The sequence below is a fragment of the Carassius carassius genome, chromosome 7 (assembly GCF_963082965.1).
Source record: "Carassius carassius chromosome 7, fCarCar2.1, whole genome shotgun sequence".
Classification (NCBI taxonomy): domain Eukaryota; kingdom Metazoa; phylum Chordata; class Actinopteri; order Cypriniformes; family Cyprinidae; genus Carassius; species Carassius carassius.
In genome coordinates this window covers 32634735-32660852 of record NC_081761.1, presented here as the reverse complement: position 1 = coordinate 32660852, position 26118 = coordinate 32634735, and the positions used below count along the sequence as shown (strand labels likewise).

At 36.8% G+C, this 26118-nt stretch overlaps 1 protein-coding gene across 1 annotated transcript; it reads right to left on the bottom strand.

Annotated features, from left to right (window-relative positions):
- Positions 1-6475: 6475 nt before the first annotated feature.
- papss1 (3'-phosphoadenosine 5'-phosphosulfate synthase 1) lies at positions 6476-25236 on the bottom strand. Its single transcript, XM_059554623.1, has 12 exons — positions 24916-25236; positions 24002-24116; positions 23666-23901; positions 23120-23258; positions 22124-22242; positions 21465-21578; positions 21218-21329; positions 19667-19872; positions 15550-15685; positions 15059-15327; positions 13318-13547; positions 6476-8277 (listed from the first exon to the last, which is right to left on the bottom strand). The coding sequence occupies exons 1-12, from the start codon at positions 24973-24975 to the stop codon at positions 8139-8141; spliced, it is 1875 nt and encodes a 624-aa protein (XP_059410606.1). The 5' UTR covers positions 24976-25236; the 3' UTR covers positions 6476-8138.
- Between the last annotated feature and the right edge of the window lie 882 nt (positions 25237-26118).

The following is a 26118-nucleotide window of genomic DNA, read 5'->3' as shown; positions in this document are numbered from 1 at the left end:
TAGGCCCTATATAATTCAATTTATTGAACATTTTTTTTATTTGCATTTTCCTGCTATTTTAATATCTTATGTATGTATGTAAATTAATATAAAACACAGAATAATCATATGTATATATAACAACTTATCTAAGTACTGACTTACAGAGAATATATATGGGCATGTGATAGAATTTGGAATAACTGCAAAAAAATATTTGTATAAGGTTTTTTTATAAATACAGTATATTTTTATTGACAAATAAAATGTATTGGTCTTTTTAAACTGTATACTTTTTTTATTTTATAGTGCCTATAAAAAAAAGTAATAGAAAATACACTCAGTACAGTAAGAAAAAAAAAGTCAAAATACAAAAAGAATTGCATACAGAAAGCTTCATTGTTCGCTCCTTACAATAGCTGAGCTTTAGGGAGGGGTCAAATGCGCGGTTTTTGGGGTTTAATGAAAAATCACCCTTGTTTTCGGGCCCGATTGCTCCTGTTTTCCGGACTCCATAAATGAACAATTCCCTTTCATTCACCTCTCAGGTTTAATTCATGTGTTTATTTTTGTTTCGGGACCTAAGGATGAAAGCCTGAAGGGGGAGGGCGGGCCTGCTTCAATTTCCACTGATTCATTTACGTATCCGCCTTCATTCACAGACTTAAAGAGTGTTGCACAATACCAGCCAACTGTATTGTTGACGAAAACCATAAAGGAGGCATTTAGTTGGGCTATTTATCCTCTACTTAAGTCCTGCACTGTGCCTGGTCTGTTTGGGATTGTGTTCACACATACACACACACACACACACACACACACAAGGCCTTCTCCTGTTGCACTGGCTGTCTCCTGCGGAAAGTGCGGGGCCAAATAATTACAGCTGCTCATGATCAAAGCTAGAACAATGTCCAAGACAAATACAATCGCGGCATCGAATAGCACCACAGCAGATGATATATGGGAAATCAAGATTGCCAACCAGGTGCTCAGCCAACAAGCCCTGGCTGAAACAGAGCCACTGTGTATTACTAATAAAAACACATGGCTAAAGGCCAAGCAGATGTAACTACACACTCATATTTCCGCTATCGGTTATTAATTATGCGAACAAAGCTTAGGTAATCTGCAGTGGCAGAAACGTGAGATTTTGTTCAAGCTGGGCATTGGGAAACGGTACAGTGTGTATCAAGATGAGCATGTATTTATGATCTCACAAAGCTACCACTCCATTTGCATGCTGTTTATGATAGGATCTTCAGTTTGAATGCAAATGCCAGTTTGGTCATATATCATCAGGTTGTGTTTATTTATGGCCAAATACCGTGAGAGGGAACGTAAACCAACACAAATGACCTCAGCCTCTTAAACCTCAGACAACACATGTACATGTACAAGTTGCAAATTTTATTTTTTATAATGTATTATTAATTCTCTTTTTTTCATTGTAAAGATATATATTGGAACTTAATATACAGACAAGTCATTTCAAAGACTGATTTCCTTGATAAGGAAACATTGCGTGGCATAAATATTGCTTTTTTTGTTGAGCATCTCCACCAGCAAAATTAGGATGTTTGTTTAATAGAAAAGCATTTAAGAAACCTGAATCTTTGAAAACAATGAGTCTCATTCACTAATAACAGGAATTATTCAGATTTATACAGACAGCAATTAACAACTTTTCACTTTTTTTGTGTGTGTGTGCCAAATTCACAACCCGTATGGTTAGTAAATGAGACCAAATAAATTTTTCGTTTGGTGACACTACTGGTGGACAAATGACACAATTAATTTTTTTTTATTTTTTTTATGTAAATCTGGTTTCTTTTTCGCTTGCTTGCATTTATATTTTCTTTTAATTTTTTTGCATTGGTTGCTTGCTTTTTGTTTTTTATAAAATTTCTAAAGATGCAGTAAACTGAATCGTTATATACTATAATTGCATGTTGTGCATGCAACTTAACTAGATTTCCTGTAATAGAAAATCTAAATAACTGAACCAAATACAATACAAAATTGCAATAATTTCACTATTGCATGATTTGCATCCACCATGTTTTTTCAGTAACGCACCACCAACTCAGAAACTCAGGGATAGTAGTTAAAGCTTTTTTTGTGCAGTTTAAGTGTGTTCAGCGCTTAAATATAGCCTTTTTGAAATTATTTAAATGCACCAAATGTGGCAGAGTTCAAGTTTTAATTTCAAAACAGCTTTAATATCCTTATAGCTAATTATCCAAGGTTTTTTGTTTTATTCTTAAGAACTCAATTCTACTTTATTTCATTGACATTTTAAAAGGTACAGCATTCTTGATGCAACCTACCAAACAACCAAATGACTCTTTAGATATGATTATAAAATGAAAGCAACACAGAATATCTAAAACTTGCTAAACTTTAAAAGTTACTTTAAACCTACTGAATTTATCCCCCTAAACACGGTTTCTAAATTAACTAGCAACAATCACTAGCAAATAAGCCTGTGCTACTGATCAGTACATGTTTACTTTGTGAGGTACCGGTACCCCCTGAAGGGTGGTCTGAAACTGCTAGTGATTAACAAATAAACTCCGGGATTAGTGCATGTTTCTCTTCTCACAGATAACATCTCTGTCTCCTGATTGAGGAAGAACAGATAAAAGGAGAACAGTGCAGCATCAGGACGCATTCAGATGGTGCTGACGCAAGAGACCGCTCCACATAACTCATTGCATTTGAATACAGTAGCGTGTCAGTGAACGCTAATGTCTTATTAATGCATCGTTTTGACCTATAAAGCATAAAGCAGATGATAGCATCAGTGTTACCTTCGTCATCAACTCGTTGTGGCCAAAAGTCACAGAGATGTGCTGACAGCTTTCAATCAGACAGACAGTGTTACTCCAACTTCCCTGTCACAAATATCGTGACTGAGTGCAGCACATTACCTGAGAAAAACGCAGACAAGAAAATCAAACTATCAGCATCAAGTCTGGTACATATTGTAGCTTTTTCTAGGCATGACATAATCACTCAAACATGAGGAGGTCATTTGAAGTCAGTGCTAACACTGAAAGATGCATTGACACTGACGGTGATTTGAAGCAGAAAATGTTCTTAACACATTTATAAGACTTTTCAGAGTAGGTTTCAGTTGGTCCTAATTTTTTTCGTAAATTGTGAAAATAATGTAGTATGAAAGCTTTTGATGAATTTGGATTTTTTTTTCCCCAAAAAAAAAAAATAATAATTTAATAAAAATAAATAAAACATTTAAATAATAAAATAAAATAAAATAAAACATTCAGGTCCATATATTAAAATGTCATCACAGATAGAAAATTGCAGTGCTGACAAAAATGAATGAATAAATGAATGCATACATATTATCTACTAGGACCCAATAAAAAGAAGGGGGGATTCTCTTGAATGTATGTGATGGCTCATGATGCTGGAGATATGAGCACAATTACTTAAAATTATTAAAACACACACATATAACTAACTTAATACAATTTTCCACACTTTTAAGATAGACTGACCTTCACACTGACAGATTTTGAATCTATATAAGTATTAAGATACAGACACAGCTGTGAAATCTTAAAAGAGAAATATTAATAAAATTAACCTCATCATTCTGTCGGGACATAATGGCAATGTACAAAGGCTTCAGTTGTATATATACTGTGTGTGTCTACATATAAATATAAACACACACACACACATATATACATATAATCTGCTAAATGAATAAATGTGTGTGTGTACATATATATATATATATATATAGACAAAATCTTGTTTACTTATAACTGGATCACCACTTGACTCCTGGAAATGGCAGATTTGAACAGTTCCTGTCATTTAGACATACAATATGCATGATATGGTTTGTGAACAGCCTTACTGAGACGACGGAGTCTTTCGTAATGACAAAGATCACGAGGAACGGGAGAGGCTTGACTGTCATGTCCTCCTCCTCGCTGCCTCATGGGACTGGATCCTCATCATGTCATGAAACAGATGCGTCTCTTTGATGTGTCTTTCATGTAGTATTTGATTTATGATACCCCTCTATCCATGTGATCTCTTCATTGCAAAACCCTCACATCTGAGGTAATTCCCTCTATCTCAGATTTTAATATCTGTAGATACGCCAAACCGGATGGAAGCAGATTAAAATATACTATACAATACTACATAATAAATAGAACTTGTAATACGTGTCTAGTGGGATCGGGGACTAAGCTTGAGTTGTTTTACTGTTATTTATACACCATTATAGTTTTTTATTTTATTTTAAATTAGCTTTTATTTTCAGTTTTCATTTTTATTCCAATGTTTTATAGTAATTTTGTTATAGTAGTTTTTTTTCTCAACACTACAATTCAGGATAAATGTATTTTATTTCAGATTCAGTTTTCAGGTTTGTTACTTAAAGAGGCAGTTCACCCAAAAATGAAGTGTCATCATTTACTCAACCTCAAGTTGTTCCAAATTTCTGAGTTTCTTACTTCTCTCGAATACTAACAAAGATATTTTGAAAAATGTTGGTATCCAAACAGTTGCCAGTAGCCAGTGACTTCCATTGTATTTTCTTTCATTCTCTGGAAGTCCATAACTACAGTCAACTGATCGGTACCAAAATTTTTCAAAATATCTTATTTTGCTTTAAACTTGTGTTTAGAATATACCTTTACAATCTGTCAGTTAGTTTCCGAGTTAACTCTAATTTTTTACATTTTTTTTAGTTGAAGCTTTTTACTTGATTTCAGATTCGTTTCCATTACCAAGAGTTAAGTTTTAATTGAAGGTAAAGATAATAGCCCAGCTTCATTGTCCTTTTATAGGAGGCAGATTTTGTCATGGACGGCTTTGTATGGAAGTAAAAGCAGATGCAGGGGAAATGTGGCCGGGCTTCATGTAACAGTTTAATCTACCGGTACAGCCGATGATGATGTCACATGATGGAGTGGTGACACTAATTAGTCATGGAGGATGTGCAGCAATGCGTGCGAGTTACCGGCCACTTTCCACACATGGGTACAAAATGGGACTTGAGAGTTTCAGGAAAAATGTTGGTTCTTTTTCAACAAAGATTCCGAGAAATAAGGTGCTCAGGTATCCAATTTGTTAAATCATGCATTTACTGGGAATGTAACCCATATCCTTGGCATTGCTAGAGTGTTGTGTAAAATTAAACTAAAAAGTCACATTTTTTCTTACAAAGATGTTAACTGCTAAATGGTTGCACATCTAGAGTTTAAGACGACAATGAAAATCGATTCGGATTTACAACTTGTCTTCCCGCCACAATGATGTCACAATTTTATAAAAATGTTCCATTTTCTTAAGAGGAGGAAATATGGTTGTGCGCAAAACATGAATTTGGTAATAATTAGTCATTTTAATAATTATTTTTGTTCTCTAATGAACTTCGTATCAATTCAAATGGAACATGTTTGACTGTTGTAGGTCAAAACCTATGAGCTGGAACGCTTTGAGATCTCAAAAAAGACATGAACTGTCTGCTGAATGATCCAAGACTCTGGAGTTTGTATACTTAGAAATAAACTCTAACGTGTATTTATTTGTCAGGAAAACACATGCTGTTCTGACAGAGACGTCTATCGTCAACAACAACAAATATATGGACCGCAATAATTTGTTGAAAATATCTTTACTAACCCATCTTTACATGTTAAGGATATTGTAATGATTTCCACATGATTTGATGCATTTACCTTTATGCATTTTCAGCACTGGGGGGAAGGTCAAACGGGCCTAGGCTCGAACCAGGTGTTACCAAAAGCCGCTTCCCTGTCTGTCATTATTAATAAAGCCTGTGTTAACTTAAAAGACACTGCTGAAGGAAAAAAAAACAGTTGGCAGAAACATTTACAAGCATCATTTATCATACACATACACTGTTACGTGATTGACTGAATGCTACAAGTTGGGTACCCTTTGTATTTAAATTTTTTCTGGCACATTTAATTAAGACATAAGGCTAGTCTTGCGTCTCAATCGAAGTAATTCAAGTGATCCCATAGGAATATAGGTAAACTGATGAAGAGGGAAAATGTAACTATATACCCAGGCAAACGTTCACGTCATGTTCATATTGAAGAGCTTTTCACTCATGTTGAAGGCACCACTCGATGCGGATCACAGATCGAACAAGATCTGGCAGAGGACGTATGGAGAAAAACATGACGGCTGGCACATTTGGACGTTTCATCTCCAAGCTGGAATCAAAGGAGAGGGCAGGGTATTCCTGAAAGAGTCTGGATTAACCCTAGGTGTCCCACTTTCACAGGGGCGCGACCGCATCTGGAGGCCAGCTGGCTCTCTGCATGTATTTTCTGATGTATTTCATTGACCTTGTACAGCAGTTGCACACCGCACTGTTTAACTACGGGAACTGGGGAAAATGTACGTTATGATCAGTAATTTTCATGTCTTCTCATATTTTTAGACAAGCGCAGACTTTTAATAATCAGTGAAGCTGTTATTTGTGATTTTTTATTTTTTGGTGTAATGGTTTATTAAAGACACTGAGGTAAGAAGGAGGACAATGCTGTTAAAAATAAACAGGGCAACTATGAATTGTAAACTGAAGAACGTCTACATGAAAATCTTTCTATTCTAATACAACACAAAAAGTCATAAAAATAAATACTACAAAAAATGCACCTAAAGACAAAGCTAAATAATTTCGTTCAACAAAACAAATTCAGACAAAGGAATATCAAAACACTATGGATAGAAATGTTACAGACTAGACAGATGCTATTAAAGTAATGCCAGTAACTTCAAAAACAAACCTCACAGATTTCAATTGTTTTGCTGCTTTGCAAGCAAATTCCTTAAACAGCCGTCCAGGTTTTAGAATAAAATGTTGCCAAAACGAACACAAAGATACTGTTGTCACCACACTCAGTTAAATAATCGTTGAATAAAACAATAGGGATTTTTCTAAAGATATCAACCGTCACATATAAACCATCACAACAACAGTATACAGTCCCATCCAGGCATACATTTTGGCTCCAACAATTGTTCACTGCTCAGTACATTAAGCTCCATCAACAGCAATTGAAATTATTTGATGGTGAGACAAAAAAAAAAGTTTAGATTAGTGTACTTGCAATGTACTTTTCCATTTTTATATTCATAAATACTAGTGCTGTCAAACGATTAATCGCATCCAAAATAAAAGTTTTTGCTTACATAATATATGTCTGTGTACGGTGTATACTTACTATGCATATATAAATACACACACATTCAAGTATATATTTCAGTTTTTTTTTTAATATTTGTTTAGAATAAAAATTATATGAACGTAAATATAAACATGTAAATATTTTCAAAATATATACTATATGTGTGTGTATTTATATATACATAATAAACACAGTATACAAAAATATACTATGCAAACAAAAACTTTTATTTTGCATGCGATTAATCACGATTAATCGTTTGACAGCACTAATAAATACATTAGTTTTGCAGTGGGTCTACTGTTCCAGGTCTTTTGTTTGGATATTTCTCTATGCAAAAAGTCCTTTAATTTTGCACCTATTGTGCAAAGCGTATCAGCTTTACTGATGTTACGGACTTACGGGGGTTTAAAAAAAAAAATAAGAAAAAGTCCAAATTAATTTTTTTGTTGTACTTCTGTTGACAATACGTCATAAATGCTGTCAATAGAGCTCAACAAGCATTAAAGCCAGAACAATGCTGTAAATGTTTCAATAAAAGCTCTCTAAGGCAAGTAGGGCAATTTTAAATGTACATGTTATCTTTTATCCAATTGTTACAGTGATTATGGAGTGTACAAGAATAGAGATGGCATAATTTGGCATAATCTTTACAGTATTGAAAACTTAAAATGCACCTTTCACAAGTTAACTCTTTTTTTTTTTTTTTTTTACCGAACATATAAAAATGCTGCCATAAGACTCTGAACTATGAAACCGACAGTGATTTAATGAGGAAACAACATCCAAAACATTGCAAGAAGTCCTTTGGGTGGTCCCAGTGTTCAATCATTGTTTGTGTGTTTTATTTTTTACAAACCAAGAACACCTCCTTTTCCTCTTCCTTTCCCTTCTTCCACTGTAACAGAATTGCTTCCACCTGTCTCTCCGCACCTGGAAACCTGCTTAGGCCTTCTCTAAAGACTGGTAGTATTCCTTGAGAACATTCCAGGCTTTGGGCGCCATGAAGCCTTCCGGAGGGTTCCGGCCCTCACGAGCCATCCTCCGCATGCGGGTTCCTGAGATGAAGTCATAGTCCTGGTGTCTGGGTAAAATGAGACGGCAGAGGGAATGTTAAGATGTGCATGGTAAAGGGACAGTGTGGTACCCAATGTGATAAGAAAATGACAAAGAAACATAATCTTGGGGTTTGCGTCAGAGATAATAAGGTGTTGTACACTGCTCCTTTGTTCGAGACATTTCACTCTGGATGGAACCGTGCATTGTTCTCTGAAAAGAGCTCTATGATAAAATATGTTTTCTCAAGTGGCTCTTCAAGCCATATAATTCCTTTCAACAGTGCAAAGACGAGGAGGTAAACAGGCTGACTTTACTTCTAGACAAAAAATAAATTAGCAAGAAAGAGAAATCTAAACTTCAGACCCATGTCATTAAATCCAAACTCTCGGCTACACGTTTTCATTTAAACAAATGCTTTGAAAATAAACAGAGTGCAAAACGTCTGATAAATAGAGTTAATTAGTCTCCAACTGCATGAATAAAACTCGAACACTAGTCTAAATACAATCCTCAACGGCTCCTACGGATTGGGTTTATTTGTTACGGATTAGTTGTTCTTCAATTAAGACGCAGACCTTAAGAAAACAAATTCACACAGCGCAATGAATTTATAAATGTACACTGTTGCACTGCGCTTTCCCTATCTTAACCACATTCATTAAACTGTGTCGTTCACAGCGGCTTTTCAGTCTAGACAAGCAGTTTCATATGTGCTTATAATGTGGAATGTTGAATAATGCATTCGAACAAACCCAAGTATTTTGAATCAGTCAAGTCATTTTTATGGTATTGATAATGTTTAGTAGGATTAATTTTATTTTATAAATGCTTACGGTACAGGATAAAAAATACACTGCTACCATTTAAAGGTTCGGGGTCAGTAGTTTGTTGTGTTTTTTTAATCAATTAATACTTCAATTCAGCAAGAATGCATTAAATTGATCAAAAGTCAAAGCAAAAAGTGACAACTATAATATTACAACATTTCCTAATTCAAATAAATACAGTTCTTTTGTATTTTTTTGATCAAAATGTATCCTTAAAGGTACAGGTTGTAGGACCTGCCACTGGAGGGCGCACTACCAAAACAATAACAATCACGTGGTTTGATGACGCTAAGAAGGAGCGTGGAATGATGGGATTTGTTGTCTTCTACCCAACCGCTGACGGCCATCAATCAGGCGGAAAGATAAATCCCGGATTTATCGGACGCAAAGACGCGATCAGACTATGAATCAGACGCGTCCTCGCGCAGGTCTAGAGACACTGTGCTCTGCGTTTGGCGTGTATTCCCCATAATACTAATTGTGTTGATCGTTATAATTGCATACGTTTTCTGTAAAGATTCGAATCAAAACTCACCTGTCGAGTAAAACATAAGTGAGATTGGCGGCAGACGATAAACCAGCGGCAGACGGTAAACAGTATTTATGTTCCATAAATAAGTAACACAAACAAGAAGTAAATAAGGAACTGCTTGAAGCAAGCTAGTGGCTTGCTGGACGCTAGACACTACTTCCGCATTTGTCCACGACACTGTTGTCGTGGTTTCTACGTCAGTAAAGGCGGGCACAAAGGGTAACTAACGTCATTGACAGGTGACTGCACTGCCCCGTGTCACTGTTTAGAATGGGAATTTTCTCATGATTTACATGTAGTTGAAAACATTAGAGATATTATTAGTAATCAGCTGGACAAAATATATAACACTAGCCTAGGGGTTTTTGGATATTTTACTGCAAATATCTTACAAATTGTACCTTTAAGACATTGTGTGTCTTAATGTACCAACTTCTGAAAGGTACGGTACAGTATATATACACATTATATATATACACATTATATATATATATATATATATATATATATATATATATATATATATATATATATATATATATATATATATATATATATATATATATATATATATACACACATACAGGCATTCAGAACACCTAAGCAATCATGTAGTAAGAGGCAAATATGATGCATTCTACTATTGGATGGACTGCCAAATGATGGTTTATGGAATATTATCACCATTACACCTGGTATTCACTTCAGTGGGGTGAAGGGGTGGAACACATAAACTCCAACTCCATAGAGAACAGTTAATATGAATTTAAATGAGAAACAGCTTGGACTGATTTGAGGCATTTTAGAAAAGGACTTTAAGGGGGATGGGCTGGCAATTAGGCTCAGCATCCATATTCGTCTTGAATTTGGCCAGGCCCAACACCCTGCTTAAGGAGTAGACAGAATGCCATAAATTTACTAAGGCGCCAAGCGGGACCCTTTGAAAGTTAGACGGAGTGTGAGTCTGCCACCCCAAACCCGCCCCCCAACCAATATTTCGGTGGTCTTGCTGGGACGTATGAGGGAAGCGATGCCAGTAACCTCCAGTCTCACTGTCGCATGCTGCTCGACTTCACATATCAAGTTAGGCAATGATCTCAATAAATAACTGCACCACTTAAAACATAGGTAAATGAGTAATAATTCCAAAAATTGTCTCGTATTACTTTTTTCTTGCATGGTAGACAAAATGAGATGTTTCACAGAATGTTCAAGTTGCTCTTTATTAACTGCTTCAAATGTTTATATTATTTTACACTTAAAGGGTTTATATGGCGTTGCTAAATAGAACATTATTTTGTAATGTGTTTCTGTGGTTTAAGTTTCAAAAAACAGATTATTTTCTACATACTGTACATTATTGTTTCTCCTCTATGCCCCCCCCCCTTTCTGAAATGCAAAATTTTTACAAAGCTCATCAATCTGAAAAGCGAGGTATACACTGATTGGCCAGCTATCCAGTGCATTGTGATTGGCCGAATGCGTGTGATGGAAATGTTATGCCCCTTAATACTGTAATGTCGTGTGTCCTGGTGCAATGAGACATACACCAATAAAACCAATTACAAACGAGGCATTCACATATTGTGTCGAGTAAACATAAAACCATTTCTGCATTTGTGTTCAGAGAAACATCAAACAACAAGCTCTAACAGTTACTCTACACTGCTCAAAACTCGCATTTGAATCATCATTGCAAATCCTTTACATAAGGAAATGTACTTATAGACTGTGAGTCAGAAATGCCAGACTGTCCTTGCAATGTTTATCAAAATGCACAGCACACATCTGAATATTTGGGTTGAACTTTTCCGGAACAGTGTTGTAAATATAACTTAAATGTGCAATAGGAGATCTTGGAAAATGCTAACATTAGCCTGATAGCACTGAAAGGGAACGTCCCACCCTACCTGCAATCGCTGTCCAAAACTACATCAGCGGTTCCAAATTCCAGTCCATGTTCCGTGAAGTGAAGTAAGCCCCTGCTCAGGGAGTAGGGAGCAATGAATATGGTGTAGGGATCATATCAATTGGAACAACATAGTTCATTCACGTATCTCAAGTTGGTCATCTGAATCGGCTGTGTTAACTAAGCGAGACATGCAAAATATGAGCGCGAGCACTGGAATTGGGAACCGCTGGGATACATCATGTGTCATTAACCAGCGAGAAAACTTTAAAAGTACTACAATACCAGGAAGGAAGACCGGGTTGTTGATGTTTGTCTAGCATTCTAGCTCTATCTGCAAAGCGTGTGGGACTGCCCTAAAGATGTATTCTGTCTGCGCGAACAGGGTGCACAGAGGTATGCAGAAACATACATTGACAGGCAGTTAAGAAAGCTATGTAAAACGCTCGGATCAAGCATACATTTCTTGTTCCTATGCCTTCCACAGAATACATAAGTACAGATATATAAATTTAAACCACTTAACTTAATGATTGCTATAGAGATGTGAAGAGACTTTCAACCAGTATAACAAAAAAAATTTCTGAAGACAATCACCTATTGCACCTTTAACCACTGATTTCTAGTTGTGTCCTCTATTGGACGGCCAAACAAAGTAGCAAGACTTTCACAAAAAAACACACAGCATCTCCACGACATGATGCCAGCGGCAACAACGAGAATAAAAGTTACCCCTTCTTTCATTGCGTGAACATTTGGGCGGTGTTATGCAAATCTTCCCACATCGTGACGTAGACATGTGAGGGCATGTTAGAACGAGCCGTTTTAGGAGGGCGTGGTTGACTTTTAACTTTGATAAAGAATATCTCTTTGGGTTTGAAACTTTAGTCTTTGCAACTTTACAGATCTTCTTTATGCACCAAGAGCTTGTAACACTCCAAAGAGATAAAGGAAAAATTTTAATCGGGTCATATGACCCCTTTAAACACTAAGTGACCATAATGCACATAAATGATTCGTATAGATTATTTTCAGAGCTTTTTTTTTTTTCCTGGTCCTCTTTGAATCTTAACAGATGAAAAATCTATTTAAAAGGTCTTTGTTGTTGTTGTTCTTCTTCTTCCATGGAAAGACAGTCATATATTGTTTTGGAATGACCTGAGGGTGAGTAATAGATACATTTTATTTTGTTAAGTTATTCCTTTAAACTCTGTGTGGGATGAGCATTTGCATAAAGATCATGCAACATTAAAAGTCCACTGTCTTTCTTCAAGTCAGTTTTTCTTGACATGCTGCATGGTCTTCATCAAGGTTGACTGAAAAGCCTGTTCACTCGATAGCAGTGGGCGCTATTAATTGCAAGACGAGACATAGCGAAAACGCATGATTTTCGTTAGTCATCTTCTGCAGCATTTGCACAAGGCCAGAGGACTAATGGCAGATCTCCCCTTCTAAATGACTTCAAAGAACGGAGCAAAGCCGTAGAATTTGGTGAAAGCACACAACAACAAAACATTTCCTGTTATTCTTGGCAACGCAGCTAGGAATCGAGGAAGCCTGACATGGAGGGAAGTTTGTACAGTGATAGATTGCTTGAAGATGTATAGAAGATAAATGTTCATGAAGTAAATTCATGCTTTCAGCGGTTGGTTTCAATTTAGAACTGTCAATATGCCCAAGTCTCAAATTTGATGAAATTAATTGCTTAAAGATATTCGTCTTACTCAATTTGTATAGTTAGTTTGTTTTAAAAGAAGGGAAGGCAAATCTAAAGAGGAAAAAATTATAAAAACTTACTTTTTGGGGTCATAAAAATCCATGGCCTTCTTGGCTTTATTGTAGGCTGCCACTTTGAAAGGCACGATTTCCAAGGATATCAGTCCAGGGGCCATGGTGAGAACTTTAGCCCCGTGGGAGGGCTCGTAGAGGTCTTTACCTGTGTCTGGGTGAGGCATTCCTGCAGGGTCACGGCCCACTATGTAAAAGTTGGCCCCAGCCACCATCCGGGCCCTACAGTGCCACTGCACCTGTTGAAAACAGGTTGAATGTATTTTATGTTTACTTTAAAACAAATCTAACTAAGAGTTAGTCCAAGCAGTTGACTTATGAATGAGAATTGGAGTTGTTGTTGAGCTTTGTGTGAGAAAAAGGCAAATTTTAAACCATTATTTGCTTAAAATCTTTCCCTCTGTTATAGCTCTCAAATGTCATTCACATTTGTGTATATTTGAATATGGCATAACAAAATGTTCTCGCGACCAAATGCATGCGAATAAGATTTGAGAGCACCCACAATTGTAGTTGACGTACAAGTCAAACAGATAGACATAAAAAAAAATATCTGGAACAATCTGTGCTGAACTTCTTTCCTTTCTTTTAAGTTATTCATGAATGAAAGAAAGGTTGGAACAACAAGAGGGCGAATAGATAGAGGACGACAGATTTTATTTCTGATTAACAATCCTGTGCTTAAAATTGGAAGAACATTGATCATGTAAACCAAATGCAAATGTGAAATTTAGTTTAATGGCACAGAGAAAGTGACGATTTAAAAAGAAAAACGTCAAAACTTATTTCAAAATAAATGAAAACATCTCTTATTATGGACGCATGATTAGAATTGGCCTACATCACCTAAGCTAATTCTTTTCTGTGGAGTCAGTGTGTTTCCTGTGGGCTGCTTTGGTCTTAAGACTCTTGACTGCTCCCAATAATTTTTTTAATGTCCCCAGCCACATGATTAAAGAACAAGAGACTTCAAAATAGCCATGGAACACACCACACTACACCAGCAAAAGTTTTGTCAGAAGAAAGCTCCCCATTTGTGCTTGCTCTCTGTGTGTGTGTGTGTGTGTGTGTGTGTGTGAGAGAGAGAGAGAGAGAGAGAGAGAGAGAATGTACTGACTTCTAAACAATTTGGTTCTGTTTACAACTCTCTTGGAGACACAAATCAAATCAAAAATCAGATGTGTGACGCCCACAAGAAGAGCCTGTCCCCATTGTCTTCAGCCTCAAGCACAGGTTAGGTGGAACAGATCAGAAATCCAGTGCACCTCCAACAATTCATGGAGGAATGTGCCCTGTGCAAGCTTCCTCACCACTAACTTTCCATACGACTGTTCACTAGCTTGAAATGCTGTTTTAATTATCATTCATAGTACAAAGTGCAATTAATAGAGCTTCTTTCTTTAAAATATTAAATATATCAAACAATTTCCAATTCCTGAAGAATTCAAGTATGGGATACTTTAAGAATTACATATTGAGAAAGATCTCATAAGCTACAAGGCTAATTTTAATCTGGTGTTTCAAAATGAGGAGCTAGCAGCTGCATTACAATAGGTCTGGGAAGGGGATGTATCAAGTTTTATTTTTTTTTTATGGTGAACATCATATCTTAAATAGATAACTAAATGTACAAGATTCTCCACTAAAAGCAAGAACATGGAAAAAATATAATGACCAGCTGACCTTAAGTTAATATTTTAATGGGGTGCCTCGGGTATCTGTTCATGGTCCTTTTTAAATTTACACTAACCTCTGTTGGGCCAGCGTACATCATCGGTGAAGGGAAAATGGCCACTATGGTGGAGTTGGGGTCAAGCAGTCCTTCCTCCAGTACAGCCGCATGCTGTTTCATGCGCCAGGCCAGCGGCACGTCATCATCTTTGGTCCAGCCACCCAATGGGTGAAGCAGAAGCACGGGTCGACGATAGCCACGTTCAATTAGACGCCGCTGTGTGTCCTGCATGAGCAGCGCATGGCCATTATGCACTGGGTTCCGCAGTTGGAAGGCAAAGACGGCATCTAAAAATGAAAGAAGAGTGTTTAATATTTCAAAACTTGCCCTATTTACAATTGTGTTGCAGCAATATATGGATGAATGCAAGTCTACGACAACACAAATCCATTAATGAAAATGTATGTCTGTGTGACCTGCTACGGTTCGAGGACAAGACAACTTCTACCTCACAACATACTAGTCACAATTAGGTCAAAGGGAGCAACTCTTTGAGTGAAGCTCCATACCTGCATTCATCTCTTTAAACTTCTGCTTAAGTTCAGTTGGTGTGAGCCTGTAACTATCCAGCCCATCATTCCAGTAGATCCTATCCAGCACCTGGAGATCACCACCAACCAACCAATCTCCGCTCTCCATCACCATCTGCCAAAGGTAAGACCATCAGGAAAAACAACAATGATCATCTGTACAATACTGTTGGAAAGACTATCATAATTTGCCCCGTCTCTTTGAGGGATGAGGAACATAAGGAACCCTTCAGATTCTGAAACCAAATGATGCATGCAAGAACATACTGACTTAAACTCTCAACATGTTGTAATAAAGTGGTCTAACATAGCTATTGAATAAAGTCTTGTCTACAGTCTTCTACAAACCAGCCACAAAGACAGAAAAAAACTGTTTAAATTTGCCAACCACATTTGGTTCTGAAAACATACTAAAATCAAACAAAACTATGCATTTCAAAAATATGGTTGTTGTGAGTTGTACAACCCAACAGGCTTTTCCTTAAAAGTACTCTTTGTAGCAGCCTATGAACTTACATAGTAAATACAGTTTTGTTTCCCTGTACAAGTTGAATAATTCTAGTTAGGAAGCTCTAGTCTACAAGCTTGATATCATTCCTAAATGTGGGCCCCTTGTTGATAAGCTTAAATTTCTACAGAGTTCCATTTAAAACCAGGAATTACAATCCCTCTATATAGTGATCTATTATATCAGGCTACAACTCAGTTGCTTCTGCTAATATTTTGCCTTCAAGAGGTCTTCGCTGGCATTCATTGAGCCGGTAACTTGGCCAGGGTTAAAAAGCAGTACAGTATGGTGAGAATTCCACAGCTCTCAGCAGATTCAGGGCCACTAGGATGGAGCATACCATTTCACAACCCCAGACTTCCATCTATTGATTTGACTTGACAGCAGCATTGGTGGCTCGAGAACATTATGTGCAAGTATGTGATTATATTAAGCAAACTTGGAGAGTTCTAAAAGCGGTGAATGTTAATAAAACGCTTCATCCACTGCATTGCTTTTGCATTTGAAGACTGAATGCATGTGCAGCTGTCATTTGCTGGCCACAGTATAGCAACAGTAGCAGCCGTTTATTTAATTTATGGTGCAGAGCCTGGCAATGGAAAAACTCAATGAGTGATCTGTTGGCACTAATCGCATCTATACAGTAAATCAACTCTATTAGCTGTCATAGAAAATAGCAGAGCACTAGTTGATCACTGTACCCCTTTCAAAGAGGGAAAAAAAAAAAAAAAACATTGATAATGCAATTAAGTAAATGCTCTCGAGTCTGGTTAACATCCCCCTGCACCAAACCCCGAATGTGGATTCAGCTGTCAGACTGACAGCCGAAATAAACAGGAAAAGTGTATTTACCTCACATAATGGAGGCCTTTTTTACAGTCCTGCTGATTGACACGCTTCAGCAGAGAGAGTTCAACATGCACACCAGGCACAGTCAAATAATGAGATGAACAATTCTATGAACATACTATATTCTCATCTTACATATATTCATATTTTACACATACAGATTCATAAAATCAAATTCCAGATTCAGAAGATCAAAAACTAGAAATAACATTCGCAAGCAATTTTCCGCAAACAATTTTGGTTCAATTAAAAACAATAAATATATAAATTATGGCCAGTAATCTGATTTTTTAATTTTAAGCTGTTCCAACTAGAATAATTTAGAACTATAATAAGAAGAAGAATTATGCACACCAGATAAAATAAATTGTTTGAAATGCTACACATCAATTTAGGCATGACAAGATCATAAAGTACACTAAGAAAAATGCATATTCATTTTGAGATTTGCTTGTTATTGAATGATTGAATGAGTGTTTTACTGTGTGCATGCAATTTCTTTCTTTGGTCTGTGGATGGGTTTATTTGTGACCAAAGGCAAGCAGACAGACCGGGCCATTCCAGAGTCCGAAAGCTCTCCGTTGGCGCCCATTAGAGCGAGCTGGAGCAGAGCGGAGCCATTAAAGTCCACCTAAGCCCACAATCCCTACTTACAGATGGAAACAATTGTTCAGTATTTACTCTGCGAGATTTGTAAGAGGAAGGTGAGGGGAGAGGAGGGGAGGACAGCGCCACTTGCCTAAACACTGTTTAAATAGAACGCAGGGCGAGAAATCCAACTAAAACACATGTGTGAAATGAAGGAGGTCGAGGAATAACGAGATTACTAAAGCGGAGGCTGAGAGAGTGAGACCTTGTTTCCACAGCCCCACTAAGAGGGCATCACGGCTCTGTCTTCTGTCAGAGTACAGTCCAAGGAAAGCTTGGCAATGTGACTGCACAAAGACCTATTAAAGCATCAGGTCAGCTGTTTCTCGCAAGACATTCATGACTTTACCTTCAAAAAATGGGACATAAGTGGAAAATCTCTTCTTTTAAATACAACTACAGACACAAACAAAACTTCATTTTAGAAGAAAATGTCCCTGGGATAACTCACAGTCATGATGTCCCTTCTTAGGTGTCCTTTAAGAAACAGTAGATTTAAGCTTTAAGGTCTTTCGTGCAACACTGCAGGTTGAGTTTCAGATCAAGAACAAAGCAAGAGCAATAATATTTGCTTATAAACATCACTAAAGGGAAATGAAGCAACCGTCATGTATTCCTATAAAGGGTGCTCCGTCTCAGACAGGTGAATAGTGATGCATTAATGGATCATGCTGCTGAATCACTGTGATTCTGCTTTCTTTTTAACATGTATGTAGTCTAAACAGTGCTCGCATTCACAGCATGCATATAATCGGGACTTTCCAGGTGGTTTGTGAGTCAGAAAAGAAAGAAAAGGGAGGGAGCTGACAACAAAAATTAGATACAGAATGATGTTAATCATTTGCAACTGCTTCCATAAGTTGATAGAAATATTTTATCAACAATTTTATCCTAACCAGCATCAAGTCTACGGTTACGTTTACATACATGTGGTTACACAGCACAACAAAATCTCATTAGTCCAAAATGCAATTAAAAAGAATTACGAAAATGATTTAGAAAGGTTAAATTGTCCTGCAAAAAAAAAAAAAGTCACACGTACTGTTCACAGTAAAAAAAAAATTAATAAAAAAATATCAACCTCAAATTTGGAACATAAGTTGTTTAGATTATGGCTTTGATTTTCACACAATTTTAGATGAAAACATGTTTAGAAAACACATTTTAAAATAAATAAATAAACTTCTACCATTTGTTTTTTAAGTTTCACTTTACCTTTTTCACTTCAGCAATATATCTATATTTATATCTATATCTATATATTTCTATATATATATCTATATATCTATATCTATATCTACTGTATATATAAAGACACTAAACTGCTCAAAGTAATTTAAGGACAGTTTATGTTTGAAATTTTGCATGCCCAAAATGTAGTTAATAGTTACCCATTTTTAATTGGTAAAACAATTATCATATAATTTAGTACCATAAAAGCTCCCCAGAATGAAAATATATTAACATAGGAAACATTACCAAAATTTAAAAACAAAAGTCATTTTTGAGCAGCACCAGAAGTTTAGGACATTTCCAACTTGTAAAATGTAACAATAAAAATCTAAATTTGCTTCGAGCTTCTACTTCCTCAACACCATGTGGAAGCACTTAAAATGGCAGTGGCTTTAGCATTACAATGAAGTTAAGCAGTTATTTTGTAATATTTCTAATAACTTCTATAATTGACTACTGTAAATGTCTTAATTATACAATAACAATTTAAAAGCAAACAAAAGACATACAATGCAGTTTAATGTAGCTAGCGGCGTTAAACACTGATCTAATGTACCGCAAAAACACTATGTTTATTAAGAAAGCATTTGCACAATTTCTTGGATTGTGTTTTTTTTCAATTGATTGCTCGAATTATACCAACTCATTTGTAATTAATAGTGTTTAAATTGAAGTTCTAATAAGCGAGTTGCTCAGAGAAAAGTAATTACAGTAATCTAGTAATTACAATCAATCAAATACGCTCTAAATGACTGTGATTGTGTCACATCATGCAGAACTTTTACTTGTTCACTTTTGTTAGGAAACTGTTAGTAATCTTCTAATCATACAGGTATTGTCTATATTGACCCCCCTGACCTTGATGTAAGGATGATCCTTGCATGTGGTGCCCCACTGCCGCGCACAGCGCTCTTCTTTGCGATGTTCGTAGAACTCTGGGTTTCGCAGTATCGCAACCCTCTGACCACCGTAGGCCAGCGCAAACGCAGTGCTGCCATCCAGACGCTCCTTATCAGCACCTGAGATGGGGAGGACCACTGGCACCGACAGGTTAATAACCCCACCTATAAACAGAGGACAGATGCACAGTACATATATCAACCAGACTGGGGCCAGACCGAGTCCTATGACCTATGGGGCAAGATAAGAGAAAGAACTCTTGAATGTGAAAGTGATGAGTTTTCTAAGAAAGTAAGAGGTCCGACACCATGATTGAAGCAATATGAGCGGGAAGCTTTTAAAATCCATTTTCAGGATCAAACACACACACACACACACACATCATAGCAGAAACAGCTGTTTTCCATTAGAAAGAGCCCTGCGAGCATCCCATTTCAGCTCAATCCAAATTAAACTAGTATCAGGCTGCAACATGCACAAATCTGTCAGCTTCATAAAAATGGCAGTCTGGTCCAACAAGAGTCCAACTGGGCATATTGTAAGGATCAAAACAATAAGATAAGGTGTGATGTACAGTAATCAAGTCTAATGACGCTGCTGATGTAATGCACGGACACCTAATGGCTTTCTTTTGCTGTATCCTGTCATAACTAAAATCAAAGATCTACTAGGTCCACTTTTTATCTTAATAGGTGTGTGTGTGTGTGTGTGTGTGTGTGTGTGTGTGAGTGTCAATGCATACCTTGGATGCATATTTGAATACTAGGCAAGACAACACACAGCAGAGCGTTATGAGGCTGTAAAACTAAATTGACACATTTTGGAAACTCAAGCTTGATGTGGGAAATTGCTGTAATTACCCAGTTCTATAAATGCGAGGAGCGCATTATGGTTTTAAAAAGCCATTCGCACATTTGTCGTTCTTGTAATCAAAAAGGTGCCGACTTTTTATTTTTAGATGATCGGGTTTCTGAAACTGGCTTGAGAGCATGCAATCAACATCACCCAAGCCACACTTAAAACTATAATAGCTCTTTTATTTCTACCACTAATTAACATTTAAAATCCACTTTCTGAGGCTTTCAGATTCCCTCACTGAAATGTTTTCTTTGCGATTGGACCCCAATTCTGATTTGTTCTCCTGATTCGAACCAGAAATTCTGAAAGATTAGTTGATTATTAGTAGGTTATTGTTCACCTCCTTGAGTTGGGTTTCTTCATGCTCTATCTGATGTTGGTTTCCAATCAATTTGCTTAAGTTTTCTGTTTTAAATAAATGTGCAAAATAACTAAAAAAAAATTGTTTCTTCACTCCGTCATCGTCAGTTAAAATAAAATGATTCAGTGAATGCAAACAAGTGGAAAAGATAATGCACTTCTGAATGTATTAGAGGCCGACAGGAAAAGGTGCATTGCACTGTCAAACATCACCATCTAGTGGTGTATTCAGCATGAAAAAGAGATCCATGCCATGAGAAGACACAACATCACACAGGATCATATGTTTACCATCAAGCAGACAGTTGAAGTGTAGACACTGCAGGTACTCGCTCTCCCTCATGAAGCCGTTCAGAGGAGTAGCCCAGCCCTCAGCGAGCACCTGAACCCACTGCATGTCCACCTAACACACCAACACAGACCACACATTAGCTGCTAGGATGTACATAAGTCATGCCTTATTAAGTCATAATGTATTTGGAAACCATTTTCAAGAGTTTAAACCTGTATTTGAGTGACACATGAGGAGAGAAGATACCTTAGTGATCTCCACTGCTGGAAGAGTCTCTGCATCAGCCTTTGCCAAGTCCAGCTTGTTCTCCTGCACATAGAGCTCCTTGACCTCGTAGGATGCGTCCACAGGAACTATGTCCTGCAAACAGTCAAAACATTATCAAACAGAGATCACTGTCATTTATTTCCAAGTCTGATGAAAGGATAAGAGACACTGCTAAGCCAACTTGCAACTTTGTTTGAAAGAATGAGTGTTAAAGTACAACTGTGGCTTTGAGGTCATCAAATAAGGATGTCACTGTAGAGTGCACAGAAAAATATCCCCTCATGTAATGTGATAATGACTTTAACGTAGTTAACGCACAAAAACTTCAGTTTAAGGCCATATTTAAAATATGATGGTTAAATGCATGAAGGCATCAAAAAGTCAATTTATTTAATTCATTTTATCTAAAAATAGAATTGCCGTCTTGTCGTCATCACAGAAATGCATTCATTTAGCCTTGAGTTGCCACTGCTAAATAAACTACAATTCAGATGTTTGGCAGTATGATTTTTATTTTTTTGAAGAAGAACTACCGTAAATAGTTTTATTCCGCAACAAAGCAAGCAACCTATGCATTATTTTGTAAACCAAGCAAGACATTTAGATCACTTTAACATGAATGAGAGAAGTGAACTGACCCTCTCCTGCAGGAGGTCCAGTAGCTGCTGGATGCATTCGTTCACATTGCAAGAATCCGTCTTCAGTACCAGTTCAGGAGCCTCCGGCTTCTCATACTCAGAGTCTATTCCAGTGAACCCTGAGGAAAAAACAGGAGAAACCCGTTAGATTAAAAACCCAATTCATTCACCAGCAGAAAAAGACATACTATGAATGCACTTCATGAAAACAATTTTTCATTCAATAGGACTTGAAGCAGTTTAGTTCTTAGTAGCGCTGAAAAGATTTGGTGTTTTCTCCCACTGTGTAAAGCAGCTCAGATGCATTGAGCATGTATCAGTTAACATGTACATGAGAGAAAGACACTTCCTGCTATAAACCTTAATCGTTTTCATCACAAAATGTGGGCAGCTTTCAGATTTGCATCTTTTGTGTATCCCTCTTCACCTGATTTACCCTTACTTATTCTGCAGCTCCACAGCAAAAGAAATTAAATCTAACAACAACAGCAGGAAACACAGTCACAGTCATCTCGTACCAGAAACCTGCTTTCCAAGAAACACCCCAAAAGGCTTGTGATGAATCACCACTGAACTGCTCAAGATGTTTGGTGACAGTGTGACCACTCAAAGACCTACTCACACAATGCTAAAATCACAATTGTGCTTCCCGATATGAAATGCTATGCACATACGCAATAAGCCCACAATCTCCAATTTTAAACATTTTGCAAAAAATGTAAGAACTTGTTCTGTTTTTTTGTGTTTTTTTTCATCTTCAGTGCCTCAAAACATTCCATGACGCTTGTCTTGTCTCGTTTAATCATTTCCCATTTTTCTGCACAAATAGGTCACACAAATCAAGAGAATGCTTTGGGTTTGTTGACACAGCACTTTAGGACAGACTGTCCTATTGACTACTGACCATTTAGAGATTCAATTTGAGCCATAAAACACAGACTATCTACATCCAAAGAGTGAGTAAAAATAAGCATATTTGGACACATATTGTCTTACCTCTGATTTCTCCAGCTCTAGCTCTTTTATAGAGACCCTTCACATCTCTCTGCTCACACACATCCAGAGGTGCATCTACAAACACCTCAAAGAATGGAAGGCCAGCAGCTTCATGGATCTTCCTTGCATTGAGACGATCCTGAGGACATGCAGCAGACAACAACTGATCAAACATTTAACTTTATAAAGCTTACTGCATCAAAGTTGAGACATGCAGGTATCTCAAAGGCAAGTACATCTCCCTTCAGGCTACGTGTGTGTTTTAGCTGTGGAATCCATAATGATTTTTATAGAGTAAAAGTGAGAATAAGACAAACACTCCCTGGACTGAGGCAACTGAGGTTTACTTGAATATCTTTACATGCATATTGTATGTTTCAGTTTGGGTCTCAAGAACGAGCTCCATATTCTCCTATATCAGACTAGCCATGCGCCATAAAAGCCTGACTATAACAGAAAATATAAAACATTAGATTTTTCTGAATATTATTTCATATGTCAGGCTTTACATGGTTATACACACACAAAGTTCTGCATGTTTCTCACCCTGCTGTATGGGGAAATGAAGCTGGCGATGCACACAAGCCCAGCGTCAGCAAACAGTCTTGCCACTTCTGCGATACGACGAATGTTCTCCTCGCGGTCTTCGGGGCTGAAGCCCAGGTTCTTATTGAGGCCCTGCCTGATGTTATCTCCATCCAGAGTGTAGCAGGGGATGCCATGACACACCAAATACTCCTCCAGAGCCATGCTGACCGTCGTCTTACCCGCACCAGAAAACCCTGAGGATGCAGAACAATATGTATTTTCAGATACAGCCAAGATAGAAACATCAAGTTTTTAATTTTCCAAAATAACAGAAGAAAGGGGTTGATAGAGTACCTGTAAGCCACACCGTGCATCCTCGAAATCCTCCTCTAGTGCCGACTACCTGGCCACGCTTGTTTCTACTTACATGATGGGCTTGATACGTCACATTGGTGGCTCTTTGCATCCCCTGCACAAGTTGCAGGAAACACATTTACATCACATTCACAAAGACCTCCTGTTTGACTGACGTAAGTGATGTATAGCCTGAATGCACTGTAATTTACTTTGGATAAAAACGTCTGCTAAATGCATAAATGTAAATGTAATAAATGAAACACTTAAAGAAAGTGTTTTCTTTCGGTAAAATTTTCAGTTAAAATTTGTTTGTTGTATTGCACACGTCTCTTGGTGTTATTTTTAATTGTAATTATTTTTAATTAATTATTCTGTTATATATGCATATATAAATGAAAAAAAAAAAACTTTTAATGCCATAATACATACACTTACTAAATAAATAAATTGCAGTATCATGGTACCATGCCCAAATAAACATGGTCATCTTTATTGATGATATTCAAAACTATTGCACAGACCTATAAATGAAAACCACTGTTTGTATTATCACTGATATAGAACGTGGTATTAAATGATTAACATATCTATGTAGCATGGTATTTACATGCTCCAAAGAATACCATAGTAAGTTACAAGTCCTAGAAGCCATGTTAGTATCGTAGTAAATGTCCAAAAAGTGCTTGTGCTGCCTAGAAATGCTGTCTAGGTGGGCAGCACACTAGGTTGTAAGACAGGTAATATCTACGCGTAAAATGATTATACGCATCTTTCGCTTATATTAGTAGTTAAAAACGGGTATGGGTCAGATTCAGCATAAGCAAAAGCTCCATATTCATAACATGATGTGTGTTACTGTAACTGAACACATCAGTAATGCAACATATTCATCCGCTAACACTGATACTCACCCAGCTCTCGGGCGCGTTACTCAGCTTCTGCTTCTTACTCGAGTTACCAGATGTCTCCATTCTAACTCGCTGAATTCACACTTGATGGATTAACGAATAGATAGTGCGATATATATTCGAAGGAGATGTTTTAATTGAGTGCCGGATCCACTGTATCTGTGTATTGAAGCCCAAAGGATTACAGGCTGCGGCACGGGAAGTGATGGAGGCCCCGGTAAGTCCCGCCTCTCACGCCTCAAGTCTCCGCCTACTAGATCATCGGATTGGTCGGAATGACATCAAAGCCGATCGTGATTGGACAATTGAAAAGTCGTTCATATAGCCGTGGAAACCAAAGCAAACAAGTATCAGGGTTTTTTTTTTTTTCTAAACACATTTTAGTTAATCCTTCTCGTATACATTTTTATGGTTTTTAATATCACTACTAGTATATTTTTATATGTTTGTATTTAACGTTTATATTTTTTTATTCATTGTATCACTGTTATTCATTACACAATATAAATAATCATGTTTTGATAGTTTAAACAGTGTGTGTGTGTGTGTGTGTGTGTGTGTGTGTATATATACACACACACACACACACATATACATACACACACACATATATATATATATATATATATATATACACACACACACACACACACACACACATATATATATATATATACACACACACACACACATATATATATATATATATATATATACACACACACACACACACACATATATATATATACGAACACACACACACACATACATATATATATATACACACATATATATATATATATATATATATATACACACACACACACACACATATATATATATATATATATATATATATACACACACACACACACACACACACACATATATATATATATATACACACACACACACATATATATATATATATATATATATATATATATATATATATATATATATATATATATATATATATATATATATATATATATACATACAGTACAGACCAAAAGTTTGGACACACCTTCTCATTCAAAGAGTTTTCTTTATTTTCATGACTATGAAAATTGTAGAGTCACACTGAAGGCATCAAGGGCTATTTGACCAAGAAGGAGAGTGATGGGGTGCTTAACCGTGTCTGGTACCTTATGCATTGTTTGTTTGTTTGCGTTACATCCTTCGGTGTAACTTCATAAGCTTCTA

Excerpts from the sequence above, each read along its gene's own strand:
- papss1 (XM_059554623.1), bottom strand. The coding sequence starts at position 24,975 with ATGGAGACATCTGGTAACTCGAGTAAGAAGCAGAAGCTGAGTAACGCG. Across the intron at positions 15,328-15,549 it reads GTTTAAAGAGATGAATGCAG|ATGCCGTCTTTGCCTTCCAA; the intron begins GTATGGAGCTTC and ends TTTCATTTTTAG. Across the intron at positions 13,548-15,058 it reads TGTACGCTGGCCCAACAGAG|GTGCAGTGGCACTGTAGGGC; the intron begins GTTAGTGTAAAT and ends TGTTTTCAACAG.